General features: G+C 47.2%; 1 protein-coding gene across 1 annotated transcript in view; it reads right to left on the bottom strand.

The window, feature by feature from the left end:
* The window catches only part of TOMM7 (translocase of outer mitochondrial membrane 7), a 108,808-nt gene that overhangs the window by 20,103 nt on the left and 69,603 nt on the right, over positions 1-19,102 (bottom strand). Inside the window, exon 2 of the mRNA XM_078664392.1 lies at positions 3,560-3,608. Within this exon, the coding sequence (XP_078520518.1) occupies positions 3,560-3,608 (49 nt within the window). The remainder of the gene's footprint in view (positions 1-3,559; positions 3,609-19,102) is intronic.

Raw genomic sequence — 19,102 nt, 5'->3', positions numbered from 1 at the left:
CTTTATATATGTTTAGGCATCAGAGAAAATTCGCCAGGGAATTACATTTTTAAATAGAATTTCTTTTTAGTTCCAAAAGTGGACCCAGGGCAAGTTTGGCCTTCTGCATGGAAGGAGAACAAGTTCTGCAAACATGTAAAGTACATCAACTTACAGGACCAATCTCCGGGAGTTAAGGTGAGTGGTGGGCAAGGTCCAAGGAAGCACCAACAGTACACCACCACAACCCATGGATCAGAGTGAGTCCTAATTTTGTCAGCCTTTTCTGTAGGCTACATTTTCTACTCTTGATCATTACAAATACCTCAATGTTGAGATCAGTCAAACTACATCGGCAGACAAGGTAACCCTGAAGCTTCAAACACTGCTTGAAATTTATGAAACCATCCAAGTATTGTGGAACGTATATTGGCCTCCATTTCAAGGTCGAGAGTTAACCTATCTTCAGTCCACGCACATGAAAGGTATCATGATCACCTCTCTGTGGCCCAAGCCAACAGGGTAGTCATAAAGTTAATGCAAAAACGGAATAAAATACTCCAAATTGCTTGTGCCTAGGCTATCATGCGGTCCATTTATACATACCTGTCATAATATCGCAACAACCCAAATATGACCACCCTGGGCGCGCACTTGTTCAAATGCGCTTTGAATGTATCATAATGGAAACCATTCTACATACATTTTTCATGTAAACTGGCACCTCTCACATATAATTCCATGTTGACCCACAGCAAGAACAAGAATGACAAAACAAATTGAAGGAGGCATCCCAGCAGATCTAATCTTCCTGGCTGTGGTTTAAATTATGTGCATTTCGTCTTTCAATTTTTTAGGAAGGGTTGTAATGTTCCACATGCAGGGCATGTTTATTATTATTATTATTATACTTGCCAGTCTGAGACAAAGACAATGGCATGCAATTAAAAGTTGTCCATAGGAATAATATGAAGAGTTGACAATGGTTGGGATTAGAAATTGGGTTACTGGTTGACCTGGGCGAGAGCCTTAGTCAAGCAGCCACAACAATAGTAGTCAGTCTAAGGCACAAGCAAGCCCCAAATTAACCTGTGCTCAACACCCTGGTAGCATGGCACAGAGCAGTGTGGCTTAACTTAGAGGCAATGTGTAAAGTACTTGTGAAACATTTCAAACACTAACACAGTGAAAGCACCACACAAAAAGTATCCCACACAAGGTTAGGAAAACATATCTTAATTTAATAAATAAAACAAGACCAAAAAGACAAAAATCCTATCAGTAGAATCGGAGTTATGTACTTTAAAGAATAAAGTGTAAAATAGTGCTTAAAAGCATAAAGCGTCAACCGCGGCTATCTGGTCGCACTGAAACAGGTCAAAGTTAAAGGTTCAGGCCAACCTCGATGGAGCGTGGGTCAGATACAGTTCCAAACAAGTCCTGCTGAAGTTTTACCTTTTCACGTTTTGTGCCAAGAGGCCTGTTCGCATTGGAGAGCGTCACCAGAAGCAAGGAGAGCATCTCGGGCAGTGGTTGGCTTAGCGCAAAGACCACGGCATGTGTCATGGACGGGAAGGATAGAGCTTCATGCTGGCAGGCCCTCTGGACTGTTGATGCTTCTGTGCAAAGAAACAGGCTGGTGGGGGCTCACACTGATTTTCAGAGAGTGCAACATGGTTCTGGTGTGAACTAGCCTGTTAGCGGTCGTGAGGAGCCCAAAAGCTTGATTTTAAGAGACCATGAGCCATGCACAGGGTCCAGGACCTGAAAGGTAGGAGGTAAGAGAGTATTTGGAGCTTTGCGGGTTTGGATCAGGAGGCCAGCAGACTAGCCCTTTGTGTCACTCTAGGGTCCTGTGTTCAAAATGAATTTGCAGGTCCAGGTCTTCTTCTCCAGGCCAGAGGGCAGCAGTTAATTTAGAGCAGCAGTCCAGCAGAGTGGCAGTCCTTCTTCCTGGCAGAGTACCCACAGGTCCAAAAGTGTACTGAAGAGATGGCGTCTGAGGTCCTTCATTTATACACAGTTGTCCCTTTGAAGTGATGAGAAGCTTCTAGAGGCATGCCATTGAAGCGCACAGATGCCCTCCCTTACTATCCCTGGCTCCAGACTAACTATAGGGGTATGTAGCGTTTTGTGTAGAGACAGGACATAGCCTATTCAAGTGTAAGTAGGGCTGTTCCCAGCTCTGCCCTACCATCCTACCAGTGATGGCCCATCCAGTCACACCTACATTCCCATTGTGTGTGGCTGTCTAGGAGGAATACACAAAGCCCAACTATCCATACACCCAGTCAAATGACCAGACAGGTTGCAGGCACCACACGCCTAAGATAAAACAAATAAAAATTTCTAAAAGTGAATTTTCAGAATTGCAATTTAAAATCAGACTTCACGATAAGTTAGGTTTTTAAACTGTGATTCCAGAGACACCAAACATGAACTGGTTATTTCTTCCCATTTGGAAATTACACTTATAAAAGATAATACGTCAACTCGAATGTCACAGAGCTGCTGCCTGCGCCGCGCCTTGAGGGCACCGCACGCTGCACCACTTAACTTCACACTGTGTCAGCCGAAATGAGAAAGGTACTGTTCATGAGTCTGTCCAGGCTTTAGCTGGCCCGTACCGACGTGATCGGCTGGAACTTTTAGACTCTTTCGTTTTCAGCATTGCGGTAGCCCCAGACGGAGCTACTGACTCGGAAGAACTGTGTTTTTGAGATATTTCTGCAAAGTGTATATTTTTGAATACTGTATGTTGGATTCTTATCGTTTTGGTCGCGTTTTGAATATATAAAAATACTGGATATTTTTCTAAACTTGTGTGGTGTCTGCTTGTAGTGTTTTCACTGTATTATTGTAGGTTATGTGCAAATACTTTACACACTGCCTCCGAGATAAGCCGGACTGTTCGTGCCAAGCTACCAAGGTGGTGAGCAGGTGTTATTTTAGGAGTGTAACTACCTTACCCTGACTAGGAAGAAGGGTCCCTACTTGGACAAAGGTACCTACCCTCTCCCAACTAGAGACCCCCATTTCTAACAAGACCCTATAAGTCCAAGTCTACCTGGATCTGGCACAACAGAAACTAAGAGAAAAGTTTGAGTGCAGAATTTTGATGTACTGGCACAGGCTTTGGTCCTCTCCAGCTCTTGAACCCTACCAGAAGGGCCTGAGAGAGCAACTGGTGCCAGGTAAGACTATTAAAATCCCATGGGAACATGGGAAAGCATCATAAAGATTGGCAGGCTGGAAGAGAAATTATCAAAGAACGTGTCCTTAGTTCAATGTAAACTATATTGTTTTACAGATAATGTAAGCATTAACAGCAAATGACTGAGAAAATTGTACATTTAAGAGCAGAAATATGTCAGAACCAGAGCTCTCCAAGGTTTTAATGGACACAGTTTAACCTATAGTGATCCTGATGGGAACAGGCTTGAATAAAAGGTGTTCATAGCAGGCTGTAGTGACTCCAATATCAACTACTAAGTTACCACACAGTCAGTATTTGACCAATAGTGTTCCCTAAACAACCATGTCAAATTATCTGCTAGAGCCAGTTCAGAATGTACCGTACCTCACAATGGTTGGCTCTGGCATTCCAGGATCGGCACCCCTTTTAAATCCTGAAAAACAAAGAAAATCAATATAAGTTTAATTAGAATCATGCACAAAGGAGACACGGTGCAATTAGAGTAAAGTAACTTCTGAAATGTGTGGACAGAAGCAGTATTAGGTCACACGATAGAGGAGTCAGAACTCGATTTTGGAACAGGACCTAACATTCTGTCACATAAAACAAATCAGGTGCTAAATACTTTTTGTCCATCCTGAAAAGAATCAATGTCTATCCTTCTCTTTTTTTGAGCTAGTCCATATGGTTAATAGGGAACACCACATTAGCCCTTTTCAGTACGTACCGATGAGCCACAAAAATGAATAAAACAAACATCAGTAGTTAAATTCTGAGTAATGCTTATTGAGTACTTTGTTATTTATAACAATACATTTCCTGTCACAAGCCAGGATTTTTCCTTCATGCCAAAAAAATGCAATTCATATAAATTACGCCAGATTGAGAACGCACGTTTTTTTGGTAATCCATTTGAAACACCGGAGAGCAGAATAGGTGCAGCCTTGCAATGAGTGACACACACATCTGTCTGGATTGGGAGGGTTAACGCAGACTTCGCCCAATAGATGCTGGAGGAAAGTCAGGAGTTCCACGGCAGACTGCCAATGGAAGTGCGGTTGCACAACGCCCGGCCACCAACCACAGCTGCCAGGAACAGATTTTTGCCACAGACAATCTCTAGTATGATATTCTCAATCTCAAACCACATCTCTTTAGAATAATGAAGGCATGCCAAAAACAAGCATTTGCAATGCAATAGGTATTGCATTTGCGAGAGTTTGAGCTATTGGTATTGTAAATGGAAACACCTTTTATTTATGCGTTTTAAAAACCTGCAAGCCGTGCACAAACATGCACTTTGTACTTCTAGTCGCTGCTTACGAAAAGCAAGGCTGGCAGTAACTAAACCTCTAGCCCACAGTGCTAGCAGAAGCACAATGGATTCCTTAATTGAGAAGGACTGATTGGACCAAGTTTTAATTCATGTTCTTACCTTACACTATTATTCTGTCTATAAAGCATAATGCTTACCTTTCAACTCTCTACATCAGTTTGGAGGGTGAGAGCCAGACTCCATGCCCCATGAACTAGGTGACATCATGGAAAGTGGCATTCCATTGGCTCTGACCCTGATAAAATCACAGGAAGTGAAATGCATTTCTTTACGGAGATGACGAAATTCCAAACCCAAGCCCTACCCTTAATGAGTGTCCATTTCTCCCAGTGAGCTTCAGAGGGTCTTAAGCGCTCAACAATTAACAAGCATTTACAATGCAATGGTCTCGGCATTATTAAAGGTAGAGCTATTGGCACGGCTCATGATTTTTTAATTTTTTAAATCATAGATAAATGGCACTCATTTACATTGCCAATAGCTTAATCGTTAAATAATTGGCATTGTCATTTACAATGCCAATAGCTCAATCGCTCGGAAATGCATGACCTATTGCATTTACACCCACACAGAGCCACACACACAAAGCCACCCACACACACATAGCCACCCACACAGAGTCATTCACATAGAGCCACCTACAAAAAAAGTTATCCACACATAGAGCCACCTACAAAAAAAGCTATCCACACAGAGCCCCACACACACACACAGAGCCACACACACACACACACACACACACAGAGCCACACACACACACACACACACACACACACACACACACACAGAGCCACATACACACACACAGGAGAGCAAGCACAGCCAGGGGGCAGGAGAACAAGCACAGCGAGGAGGCAGGAGAACAAGCACAGCGAGGGGGCAGGAGAACAAGCACAGAGAGGGGGCAGGAGAACCAGGGGGCAGGGGAGCAAGCACAGCCAGGGGGCAGGAGAACAAGCACAGCGAGGGGGCAGGAGAACAAGGGGCAGGGGAGAAAGCACAGCGAGGGGGCAGGAGAACAAGGGGCAGGGGAGAAAGCACAGCCAGGGGGCAGGGGAGCAAGCATAGGCAGGGGAGCAAGCACAGGCAGGGGGCAGGGGAGCAAGCACAGCCAGGGGGCAGGGGAGCAGGCACAGCCAGGGGGCAGGGGAGCAAGCACAGCCAGGGGGCAGGGGAGCAAGCACAGCCAGGGGGCAGGGGAGCAAGCACAGCCAGGGGGCAGGGGAGCAAGCACAGCCAGGGGGCAGGGGAGTAATATACACCCAGAGCCACATACACACACCGAGAGCCACACACACACCCACCGAGCCACACACACACACACACCGAGAGCCACACACACACACCGAGAGCCACACACACACACACACACACCGAGAGCCACACACACACACACACACACACACACACCGAGAGCCACACACACACACACCGAGAGCCCCACACACACACACCGAGAGCCACACACACACACCGAGAGCCACACACACACACCGAGAGCCACACACACACCGAGAGCCACACACACACCGAGAGCCACACACACACACACACCGAGAGCCACACACACCGAGAGCCACACACACCGAGAGCCACACACACACCGAGAGCCACACACACACACACCGAGAGCCACACACACACCGAGAGCCACACACACACACCGAGAGCCACACACACACACACCGAGAGCCACACACACACACACAGAGCCACACACACACACACCGAGAGACACACACCGAGAGCCACACACACACACACACACCGAGAGCCACACACACACCGAGAGCCACACACACACCGAGAGCCACACACACACCGAGAGCCACACACACACACACCGAGAGCCACACACACACACACACCGAGAGCCACACACACACACACACCGAGAGCCACACACACACACACACCGAGAGCCACACACACACACACCGAGAGCCACACACACACCGAGAGCCACACACACACACACACACACCGAGAGCCACACACACACACACACACACACACACACCGAGAGCCACACACACACACACCGAGAGCCCCACACACACACACCGAGAGCCACACACACACACCGAGAGCCACACACACACACCGAGAGCCACACACACACCGAGAGCCACACACACACCGAGAGCCACACACACACACACACCGAGAGCCACACACACCGAGAGCCACACACACCGAGAGCCACACACACACCGAGAGCCACACACACACACACCGAGAGCCACACACACACCGAGAGCCACACACACACACCGAGAGCCACACACACACACACCGAGAGCCACACACACACACACACAGAGCCACACACACACACACCGAGAGACACACACCGAGAGCCACACACACACACACACACCGAGAGCCACACACACACCGAGAGCCACACACACACCGAGAGCCACACACACACCGAGAGCCACACACACACACACCGAGAGCCACACACACACACACCGAGAGCCACACACACACACACACCGAGAGCCACACACACACACACACCGAGAGCCACACACACACACACCGAGAGCCACACACACACACCGAGAGCCACACACACACACCGAGAGCCACACACAAATACCTATCCACGAAGTCGTCTCCAGTTTATCAAAATTGATTGGCTGAGACACTTACCGGTTATCTCTTTCCTTGCCTGACTGCCCAATCCTAGAATATACATTTTCCACTGCTTTCATTTACTTAGACACTCATCTTTACTTCGTTACAAGCTAGAACGTTTTTGGACTCTATAAATATTCTGCAACAGACTTTTGAGGTTCAATAACCTTAAGCTACGAGCCAATGAGCATTCAGACGTTAAAAGCCACAGGCTAATGTGAGCTGATAAAGCAATCTGGAAAGCATTGCAGAAGAACACACTAGAGTTATATGACAAGGCTAGGCCATGCATGCATTAGTAAGTAAACAATTTCACAGAAACCAGAAGTATGGTTTTAACTTTAAAGGAAAGCAACACACGAGTAATATGTACACAACCTATGTGCACAACCTGCGTGGAGACGTTTGCAACTGTGACAGCTTGATTTCTGAGAGAGGTGTTTCAAAACAGAAAGGCTCGGCAGACTGTAAATAAGGAATATTAGCTACCAAAATGGCTAGGCAAAGCATACGAGTTGAATGAATTACAACTATTTTACAAAGCTTCTGTGGAACAGGAACAGTGTATTGTTTTGTATGTGTTTATGGAAGGATCAGAATCACTGCATACTTGGAGTATTGTGAACATCAGACCTTTGAATAAATACTTCCATCAAGGAAAGTCAAATCCCCCGCCATGATCCTGCAAAGAAAGCTTTAGTGTTTCTAGAATACGAATGGTGCATGAATTGTCATAACTTATTTAATTGCTTTTATGTTTCTTGCACATTGTTTGGGCATCCAATAAATGGAAATTTAAGTTCTAAACAGAGATGGCCAAAATAATGGCTTTAAAACATCCTCTGGGCATTATTAGGAGCGTGGACAATGTTTGCATCTGATGAGGGTTTAATTAAGCACATAATCCCCCCGAAAGAATAAAGAAGATGGCCCACAATTGCAAGCACTTTGCGTCAGGTTTGCATTACTTTTTTAATGTAACCCCAATACAAAGTGTAGTGGTGGTATTTCCAATCCAACACAAATCATGATTTGCAGTGGATTGAAACCAAAAGCAACACAAAGCTGCACAATGTGCTGCCTTGTGCTACTTTGAAGCTAGGGGGTGTTCAATGGGCAGTGAATGGTGGTTCCCATGCAACGATCATGGTAGATATGGCGCTGTTCTGCTCTCTCCTGTTCCCATACCTTAGCAACTTTACTTGCTCTGTTGCATGATTTTTTTTTTATTAGATCTGGGCCCATCTATTCTCAGAATGATTTGAAGGCAACAGAACAGATAAAGCAGCAGAACTGGAAGGTCGTTTGTTAGATTAGTGGCACAACATTCTGCTGCATCAAAAGCTGTCAAATTATTAGGATGGGGCGCATCTGTGCATCGAATACCGGAAGGCAGCACGTGTTTGTTGCACAGCTGGATTGCACTAAAGATTGCACAGCTGGATTGCACTAAAGAGTGAAGAGCACAATCCGGAAGATATGGTTAGCAAGGAGAGCTAATGCAATCTCAGTCACAATCAACCAGATCATGGTTACCACCTTAAATACAGCAGAAGTAACACATTGGTCAGAGTAAAACTAGTTTCTGCATTACTCAAAACAGACTGCATTTCATTCCCGAGACTAATGTACAGCTACATTGAAATAAATGTAATGCAAGCAGCGTAAACCTTCAACTTCCGGTGAAGAATTCTAATTACCTATTTAAAATGTGAAGCGTGGGCTTTGATAAAAGTCTTGGCACACGTACAACCACAGAAAACTGCTGACACTGTATTTACAACAGGGAAGCCGCCCTTGCAAAAACGACTTGCAAGATCAATATATTTCATCACAAGAGCCACCAAACACGAGAGCGAAACCATAAAATCACTTTGAACAATTAAACCGCTGCTTTAAATGAGTTAGCCTGGGTGAGTTATGATTTGCTTTTAATGCCTAGACCTCAAAGAGCTTTTGGATGTACTGGAGTCAGAGGGTTCTCGGGTTAACGCAAGGGGAGAAGCATAAGTGACCTTTCCAGTCGTCGACACCCCACCACCTAAGATTATTACATTCTTACACTCCATTTTTGTCGGTTCGACTTTAAGTTAACACCTTGCCCACCCGGAGCACACACTCGCCAGCAACATACAAATATTACCCTACTTGTTCAAGAAAATATAGCGGGAACTCGCTGACCACTGCATCCATCAAACAGCCAGTCATATGACTCAGTCTCTTGCGGATTGGGGTTTACAAACACAGTGGAGTTGTTTAACAGAATTTCAGAAGACTGTCAGACACGGCTTGTAAAGAGCCAAATTCAAAAGTAGGCATAAGTCAAGGTGTGGTTCAGCTCACATATTAATAGTGGAAATAGTTCTATTCACCCACGGCTATGCATTACGACATACATCATGGGAAATGTTTGATAAAATCACCATCCAAACCAATTACATACGACTTAAGCCATTAAGATGTCTTGGCAGCCAATTTAGCCTATTTAATTATGTAGAAACTGGATAAGAAAACTTGCATTGGCGATGTCTAATGGTCTGGCCTTGGCAAGCAAGCAACATTTAATTTTGTTTATGCATTTAACTGTAAAGCAAACATTGGCACTTTATTTTGCATATTGCATAACATAAAAAAAAAAAAGGAGTGACCTGAAGTGCACTACTTTAAGGGAGCTCTGCCATGTGATCAAGCAAAATGCTGCCACTCGCAGTGCAAGAGAGCAAATGGGTGAAATGTACTGACCCACTGCAACATGGGTACGATGAGGCGGGCAAAGTGAAATATGAAAGACACCTGAACAGACCAATGATTGAGAGCGCTGAACCCCCTGTATTCATTCATATTAGTAGGTAATGGCAAAAAAGCTTTCAGGTCACAAGGTTGAACGCTGCATGCAAGGCAAATCTTGCACTATTATAACAGGGAAGGCATACTGCACCTTTTAAATGCCTCTGATGCATTCCTCTCACATTCCCCAGGTTGCAGGAGACTTTGAACGGCTGGGTCTTTTAGCTTCTCCTCATAACCAGACATGAGCCCGCTTTTGCTGATCTGAGCCACCAGTCCCCGAATGAAGCCTCCAAGGCACAGTGTATCACAGTCTTGGGCCCTGCAGAAATGGAAGCCAGCTGGTGAGCTAGGCCACAACAACTCCGTGATGAGCGCCGTCTTACCACTCCCAGGTCCCCCAAACAAAAGCACCCCAGAAGGGGCGGTAGTAGCATTGTTCCCAGAAAGAGACCCAGGAGATGGATCCACACCCGAGCTGCTACAGCAGATGTTTTTTTCCTGGAGGCAGTGTTGAAGTTTGTGGAACACCCACTCTCTACAGTAAAAATGTTTTCCATGCAGCAAACTTGTTTGAGCCATTTTACCGTGCTCTTTCATTCCTGAGCTTCTTCGTCAGTAGCTGAAAGCACGGTCAGCACCTTTGATCAAAGCAGCTCCAACTGCAGGTCTCAAGGCCAGGCTCGATTTATCTCAGCGTGGAATCCACCAAGTAAGCATCACTTTCGAGCAATCTGACACGAATGTCAATTTTCCAGCTCCTTTCCATGACTGGGTCTGTTTCCACTCACAGGCTGCTGGCTCATCTGGGTAACCAGTTTGGCGAGGCAGGCTCAACTGTCTTCTCTGGCAAGGACAATACGGCTACCATATGCAGACTGCTACACAAGAAGTTAGGAACAGTTGCAACATATTCTAGATTACACTATCGGTAACTTCCAAAATCTGATTGTTACACATGTATAGTTATACATATGACCACGTTTAAAACAATGACTAGATAGAGAATGTTCTTTTAATTTACGGGATGCATTGTAAATGTAACATGCCCATATATATTTTCAAAGTAACCCTTGGCTGGTGTCTGTAGTGTTACACTTAGTCTGTAATGTTTCACTGGCGCACAGGCAACATAAACAATATGATTTAAATGCATGTGGTACAGGTTTCAGGACATGCAACGTATCAGAACAAACAAAGGGATTTGGAGCACCCTGCTGACACGTCACAGCTGAATTACCTCATGCATCATGGTCGATGTGGTTCAGTGTTACTCGCTTCACACACAGTTCTCACAGTTTGTTGGCCAGTGCCAGTACCAGTATTCTTTTCAAATGTATCCCCAGACAAGTGTTTCTAGATTCCTCTTTCATCAGTGGGGAAAATGTTCATAGGTCGCTGGACGTGCTGCCGCAGTTTCCTCAGGGTTAGTGCCAGAACAAAGCTGAGCACCGGATGAAACAAGTCCTGACCACCCCCTTTAACACTTGCTTCCCATGCTGGCCCCGGCTTGCATTTCGTTTTAAGAACAAACAATGACGTATGAATTTACTATGGTTGCCCATTTAAGACAGATCGAACTCAGTACATTATGTTTGAATAACATTCTAGAAAACCGTAACGCTAAACGGACCCGCTGTCCGCTCTCACTTCATTATTACATGCTGAAATAGCTGACCATAATCATGCAGAGCACGAGACGCAGATCTAAACACGCACTTTGATTTTCATGCTTTTCTTTAAAAGTGACAGTAACCGTATTCAGTTACAGAGCTGGACGAGTCGTCACAGGGGCGACTCCGACATACTGCAGGTTTGTCGGAGCGGAGTCATTTCACACATGCACGAAAGGCCGGGCGGCTGGCAAAGTCTGTCAGTGATGTTTTGCACTGTCATTCAATCGGAACGACTTGTTTTCATTGTCAGATGTTGGACTTGGAATTCAATGACAACCACACAGCACAGTGGCACGGCCAGCCGACCTTGTCCTCACACCCTCTCTAGAGCAAACAGACGTGACAAGGAGGGGGGGGGGGGGCAAAGTAGCAAGGGGAGGAGCTCTCTGCTACTGAGAAGAGTGTTGCGGGTTGTGTGGGTGTGAAAAGCTAGTAGTAATGTTTGTTTTTGGTCATTGCGTGATGCCCCAGCGAGTGCATCCTTCTTCCGCCCTCCCTGCGGCCCCCGTACCTTCCAGCATGCTGACGTGCATGGCGTCGTTGGCTTTCTTCGGGACGCTCAGCATGAGGCAGAGCCTCAACAGGCAGAGCGCAACAACAGCAGACACGCAGTAACCGGGATTTAACCAAAATGGCGGCCGCAAAGCTTCCGAAAATTTCGGATTCGGGGGCGTGTTTTGGCGTTCTGAGTGACGGGTGACGTCCCAGGGTGAAAGAACGCCAAAAACACGCCCCCGAATCCGAAAGAGAAGGGGCTTGTTTGGAGTGACTCCCTTCTCCTCCAATGGCTGGCCTCCGTTTAGGAAGCCAGCCAATGGAGGAGAGGTGGAGGAGAGAGGCGGGTTTAAGCACCCATCTCAAAAACATTAAATCTCTTCCCGGAAGCTGGCAAGCCAGCCTTCCGGTCCGAGACCTAAAAACGGCCAGTGAACTGCAATAGTTTAATTTAAAGGGAATTGAGATACCGCTTTAGGAACAAATGTGGCATGAGTTCCCAACACCACTTGATACAGGTATATTTTTAGAACTGTCGCGATTCTAAGAGTACTCTTACCATGCACAATGCCCTAACTGCAATTAAAAATGCTGCATTGCATGTTTAATACTTCAATGTCCATTATACGTTTATTCGAACTACAAGGACAATCTATTAGGCACTATATTTAGAGCCCATGTGGATGGGGTGTTGATGTCTTAAGTCCTACTTAAAATGGGATTATATCCACAGCTTTAAAAAGTGAAACGCTAGCCTTTATGTTCCTGCAAGCTGATAGTACAGAGTAGAGGGAGATGTGCCCAAGTTGATGAAGAGGTTAGCTGTGTAACATGTACATGAAAAAAGCATAATAGGTATGGTAATGCAGCCGAACAGTGTTTTCTCTGATGGTACACACCCCGAATAAACTGTTGACACTTTGCTAAAGTAGCATTCTGGTAGCCGATTGCCTGGCCTCTGAGGTAAGCCACATCATTTCGGAAGGATCAAATAACCAAACTCTAAGGCTTCAGAAGGCATGCTGCTAAGTTCAGTCACTTGAGGTCTGGATGGATGGCTGGATTCCCTTGTGAAAAGACGGTGCTGTCTCAGAAGTTCCTAATGTGTTTTTTGTGCAAACTTAGTGCAACATTCAACCTTCAGCACTGGCTTACTTGAGGTTACTTCCCTTCCAAAGTTCAAGGCGTTACCAAATATTTCCTCTGCAGAAGCACTGTACACGAAGGGAAGGTCAAGCGGACCAGTGTTTAGAGGGTCAAGAACATCTTGGGTTGAGATCTCAGCCTCCTCTTTCACTTAAAAAAATTGGAATTTTTCAGTTGGTGATTAAAACTGCAGCAAACTACACTGACCTTGCCATAGGAGTGGTCCCTATATGGAGTGACAGCTCCTTTGTGGTATGACATAGGATGTGACTAACTGTGCTCCAAAGCGTGGCTGTAGTATCGGCCCGCGCCTCCTCCTACCCCTCGGATCAGGCTGCCTGGCCCCTGTACTAATAGCCTGTAATCAGTGCTTTAAGCAGATTATCTATCAGGGCAGGATTCTGCCTCGGGTCAGGCACTGTGACAAACACCGCTGACGTCACTTTCCTCGCCTCCATGGAGTGTGTGTGCTCCTGCATAAACCAAGAGAAATCTGCTTGGCGACACTATTCGTCAGAGTGGACTTTTTGCAAATATGTTGTCCTGCAGCCCTGCCGGGGGCAGTGGTGCGTAGATGCGCCTGCGTTTGGGTGGATGAGTGCAGGGATGTTTGTCTAACGTTTAAATGCCTAAAATAAATCCATGGAGTGACATGTCTAATAGCACAACCCAGGGTCACAACAAGGCGGGTTTTGTTGACAATAACAACGGCACAGTGTGTTCTGCCCCCTCCACAGCCGCCTTGCGGAATTTGCGGAATTCCGGGGTTATTTGGAACTGCATTAGATGAGGGCTGCCCGCTGTCTGCCCCTCTGTCTTCAGCAAATACTGGCAAAGACAATAGGCCTGGCCATAGCAAGCGTACATTTTATTAAGTTAGTGGGGCTTCATTTTACTGCAGCTGCTGCAGAGTGCAGTCTTGGTAGGAGCCAGTGGAAGGCGGAGAGAAATCTGTGAGGCTGGCGTTCTCACTCCATTTGAACCTAAATTGAAATTGGTTCTTACGGTGGATGCCAGTGCCACTGGTATCGGTGCAGTATTGGCACAAGATCATGGTGATAATGAGAAAACAGTGGCGTTCGCATCCAGAACTTTGACTGACTCTGAAAAAATTATTCTGTCACAGAGCAGGAAACCCTAAGATAAACATGGGGCTGTGAGTACTTCAGGACTTATTTGTGGTGTTGCTAATTCTTGTTGCGATCTGACCAGAAGCCGTTGTTGAAGGTGCTGTTACCAGGTGGTATGAGCAAATGTTCAGCTTTACAAGATCACCCGGAGGGATCGTGTCAACCAGACCGGAGGAGGCATCGCCATCGTACACAGGAACACCATCAGCATCACGACCAACTCCGACGACACCCTCACCGCCGCCGAGCACCTTCACTTCCAGATACACACCGACCCCAAAACCACCCTCAGAGGCACCCTCATCTACAGACCCCCGGGACCACGCACGCAATTCAGCGAAGCCATCGCAGACTTCGTCAGTCCACACGCCCTCACCTCCTCAGACTACATCCTCCTAGGGGACCTCAACTTCCACCTGGAGAACAACAAGGACTACAACACCACCGCCCTGCTGGACAACCTCACCAACCTCGGACTCAAGCAACTGGTGAACACCCCCACCCACTACGCCGGCCACACGCTTGACCCCGTCTTCTCCTCCAGCAAGCACATCTCCTTCAGCCACTCCACCAGACTACACTGGACAGATCACAGCTGCGTCCACTTCAACCTCAGGAGAACCACGACCCACCATCACCCGCAACAGGTCCCCGTAGAAGCTGGAGCAAGATCACCGCCGACCAGCTCACCACCGCCCTCAGCCAGAACCCACCCACCAACACAACGGACCCCAACGAAGCAGCCCGCAACCACACACAGTGGCTCACCAACTGCGCGGACGACCTCGCACCTCTGCAGACCCCTCTCAGCAGACCCGGCAGCAGGAAAGCCTCGTGGTTCACCAACGACCTCAAAAACTCCAAGAAAACCTGCCGCAACCTCGAGAAAGCCTGGCGCCACGACCAGACATCAGAAAACATGACAGCCCTCAAGAACGCCACCCGCAAACACCACCAGATGATACGCACCACCAAGAGGACAACATTCAAAGAACGACTGGACAACAACACCCACAACAGCAAGGAACTCTTCAGCATCGTCAAAGAGCTCTCCAACCCCAGCGCCTGCAACAACGACATCACACCCTCGCAAGATCTCTGCGACTCACTCGCCTCGTTCTTTCACCGCAAGATTGCCGACATACACAACAGCTTCAGCGCACAGACCACGCACCCTACCACCAAACCAGCGCCCCCCACCTCCCCCCTCCGGACCTGGACCCCTGTCAGCACCGAAGACACCACCCGCCTGATGAACACCATCCACTCCGGCTCACCTTCCGACCCCTGCCCACACCACATCTTCAACAAAGCCGACTCCATCATCGCACCCCAACTCAGGAACATCATCAACAGCTCCTTCGCATCCGCCACCTTCACGGAGAGCTGGAAACATGCCGAGCTGAGCGCCCTCCTGAAGAAACCCACAGCGGACCCCACGGACCTCAAGAACTTCCGCTCCATCTCGCTCCTCCCCTTTCCAGCCAAAGTCATCGAGAAGACTGTCAACAGACAACTCTCCGCCTTCCTCGAGACCAACGGATCCCTCGACCCCTCACAGTCCGGCTTCCGAGCAAACCACAGCACCGAGACCGCCCTCATCGCAGCTACCGACGACATCAGGGCACTGCTCAACAACGGGGAAACTGCTGCCCTCATCCTCCTAGACCTCTCAGCAGCCTTCGACACCGTATGCCACCGCACACGCTTATTCAGCGCCTCAGCAACACCGGAATCCAAGCAGCGGCACTGGAGTGGATCATTTCGTTCCTCGCCGGAAGAACCCAGAGAGCCCGCCTCCCCCCGTTCCGTTTCGCGGCCACCGAAGTCATCTGCGGCGTCCCGCAGGGATCCTCACTCAGCCCCACCCTCTTCAACGTCTACATGAGCCCTCTCGCAACCATCGCTCACCAACACAACCTCAACATCATCTCCGACGACACCCAGCTGATACTCTCCCTCACCAACGACCCCGCCACCGCCAAAGCCAACCTCCAGGAAGGAATAAAAGAAGTCGCAGAATGGATGAAGATCAGCCGTCTGAAACTGAACTCAGACAAGACGGAAGTCCTCATCCCCGGACCATCTCCCTCTGCCTGGGACGACTCCTGGGGGCCCCCTGCCCTGGGCAACGCACCCAAACCAACGGACCACGCACGCAACCTGGGCTTCATCCTGGACTCCTCCCTCTCGATGACCAAGCAAGTGAACGCCGTCTCGTCATCCTGCTTCAACACCCTGCGCATGCTCCTTAAGATCTTCCGATGGATCCCACCGAAACCAGGAAGACGGTCACCCAGGCCCTCGTCACCAGCCGTCTGGACTACGGGAACACCCTCTACGCTGGAACCACAGCCAAAACTCCAGAAAAGACTCCAGCGCATTCAGAACGCCTCAGCACGACTCATCCTGGACATACCTCACCGCAGCCACATCTCTGCCCACCTGAAAGACCTGCACTGGCTCCCCGTCAACAAGAGGATCACGTTCAGACTCCTCACCCACGCACACAAGGCTCTCCACGACACGGGGCTGAAGTACCTCAAGAGCCGCCTCACATTCTACACACCCACCCGCCAGCTCCGATCCGCCAGCCTCGCCCTCGCCTCCGTCCCACGATTCCGAAAATCCACCGTCGGAGGACGCTTCTTCTCCTACCTGGCAGCCAAGACATGGAACTCCCTCCCCACTCACCTACGGCTGACCCAGGACCATCTCTCCTTCAGGAAACAACTCAAGACCTGGTTGTTCGAGCAGTAGCAACCCCCCCCCCCCCCCTCAGTGCCTTGAGACCCTTACGGGTGAGTAGCGCGCTCTACACATTTTAATGATTGATTGATTGATTGATTGAGACTTGGCAGATTAGCTGCCCGGTTACAGGAATATTGTGGAACACATGCAGGCATGGAGGAACACACAAGCTGATTGTTTTAAAATAACAGTGACGTGCATATATTTATACATTCATGTATTATAAAAGTAATTAATCATTCGCAATACAGATATGCAAATGTTCTTTGTAAAATGCTTGCCTTAAATGCATTTTAGGGCTTGCTCTGCTTTCTGCTACGATGTTGACAAAGTATATGTAAAAAAAAAAATATTGCAGTATACATTACTTTTGCCTTCTCCAAAACATCCCTTGTACAGTATACTTCATAGTGACTAATTCACATGCTAGTATTATGTCTTCGTTTATGAGGGTTTACTATTATAGCCTCATTCTCACCCGTTCAATATAGATGGACCCAAACCTGTATGTGTGCAAACTTACAAAGTGAGGCAGTCTAACCGAAACTAAGAAACCTGTATTCTTACAACTCCCATTGCACAGTAAAACAGCTAAACATCTCAAATCAGGAACCGGCCCCTCCCCATCGCCGCTCCTACTGGGCAGAGGATTTCCACAATCCTCACTACAAAAAGAAACAATGAACTAAATGGATCCAAGGCAGCAATCTGATTTGAGGTTATAGTTTTAAAAGCATTTAGAAGCCAAAAGAAGGAAGTTAGAGAAATTCTCAACTTCTCTTTGCTATTTTTAAGGGAATGGATTGCTTGCCTTTTTTGTTTCTTTAATCACGTGTGATCTGATAAAGTTCCCTTTTATAACTAAAGGCAAATGGCTTGACCTCGAGCTGGGATTCCCGTGATGACTAGGGGAGGGAGGATGCCTTACATTAACAGCAATGAGAGCGGAAATGGAATCCTGCAAGGGTTTAGGTAAAGTGGGGGTAATGTCCCACAAATGTTACGGAAAGATTTCACTCGTCTCAGTCGGCCGTGAGTTAAAGAACGTGAGACAAACTTAAAAAGATTATATTCGTGAGCAGCTACCTCTTTTTAAACAGGCAAATCTTCTATTGGACCCTGTTAGATACTAATTGCACAAAATATAATATATTCATATAAGCGCAAACAATTCACTGAATGGCAAACAGAGCAAGGATCAGAAGCTTCACATTCGAGGAGGGTTTTTTTCCTCACGATGTAAAGGACCACACTAACATTTTGGAGCAGGCCAGTCAGAAGAGCAGAGCTCAGAATCCTGCATAAGAGTGTAAGGCAGACCAGGTAGTAGGGTACCTATATATCGTAAAAAATAAACTATACTACTACTGCTGCTTCCATACAAGTATTTTTCTTTCAGTCTATTTATACAGGATAGTGACAGACGGAGGTTGGGCAGGTTGAGGGAGGAAAGAACTGCAGCCCAGATCAACCAACACTGTGTGGCAAGTTTGCATTAATTTTTAGAAATGTTTCTAACTTTTTAGACCAATTCTGTGGAGAGTTTGTCGCAGATGACTTGCCATTGTGGTGTTTCTGTGTTTTGGCACTCTGGATTGCAAAATTCTGCTAGAATTTTGTCACGCACCTTAGAAAAGCTGTCAGCCTCAATTATGCATGTGGGATAGTTGTCTTTTGACCTTCTGATAGTTCAATAGGCGCTGTTATAGTGGCATAGCGTAAGTATTAATTTCTTTGTAATGCCTGTGAAGTTATTAGATCACTGGTAAACAAAGTATGCTGAGCAGGGTGCCACCCAGAAAGTACGCCATGGAACACACACATCATAGTAACAGACACTTTCCATATGCTGGTGTACAGCACAGCCTTGATTGTTACGTTGGCATTTCACACTTTCTGAAGCGAGGATACCACATAAGAAACTGGAGACCCCAGACAAACAAGGTTCAGTAGAAACAAG

Source organism: Lissotriton helveticus, chromosome 10, assembly GCF_964261635.1.
Source record: "Lissotriton helveticus chromosome 10, aLisHel1.1, whole genome shotgun sequence".
Classification (NCBI taxonomy): Eukaryota; Metazoa; Chordata; class Amphibia; order Caudata; family Salamandridae; genus Lissotriton; species Lissotriton helveticus.
This window is presented reverse-complemented; position numbering and strand designations above follow the sequence as displayed.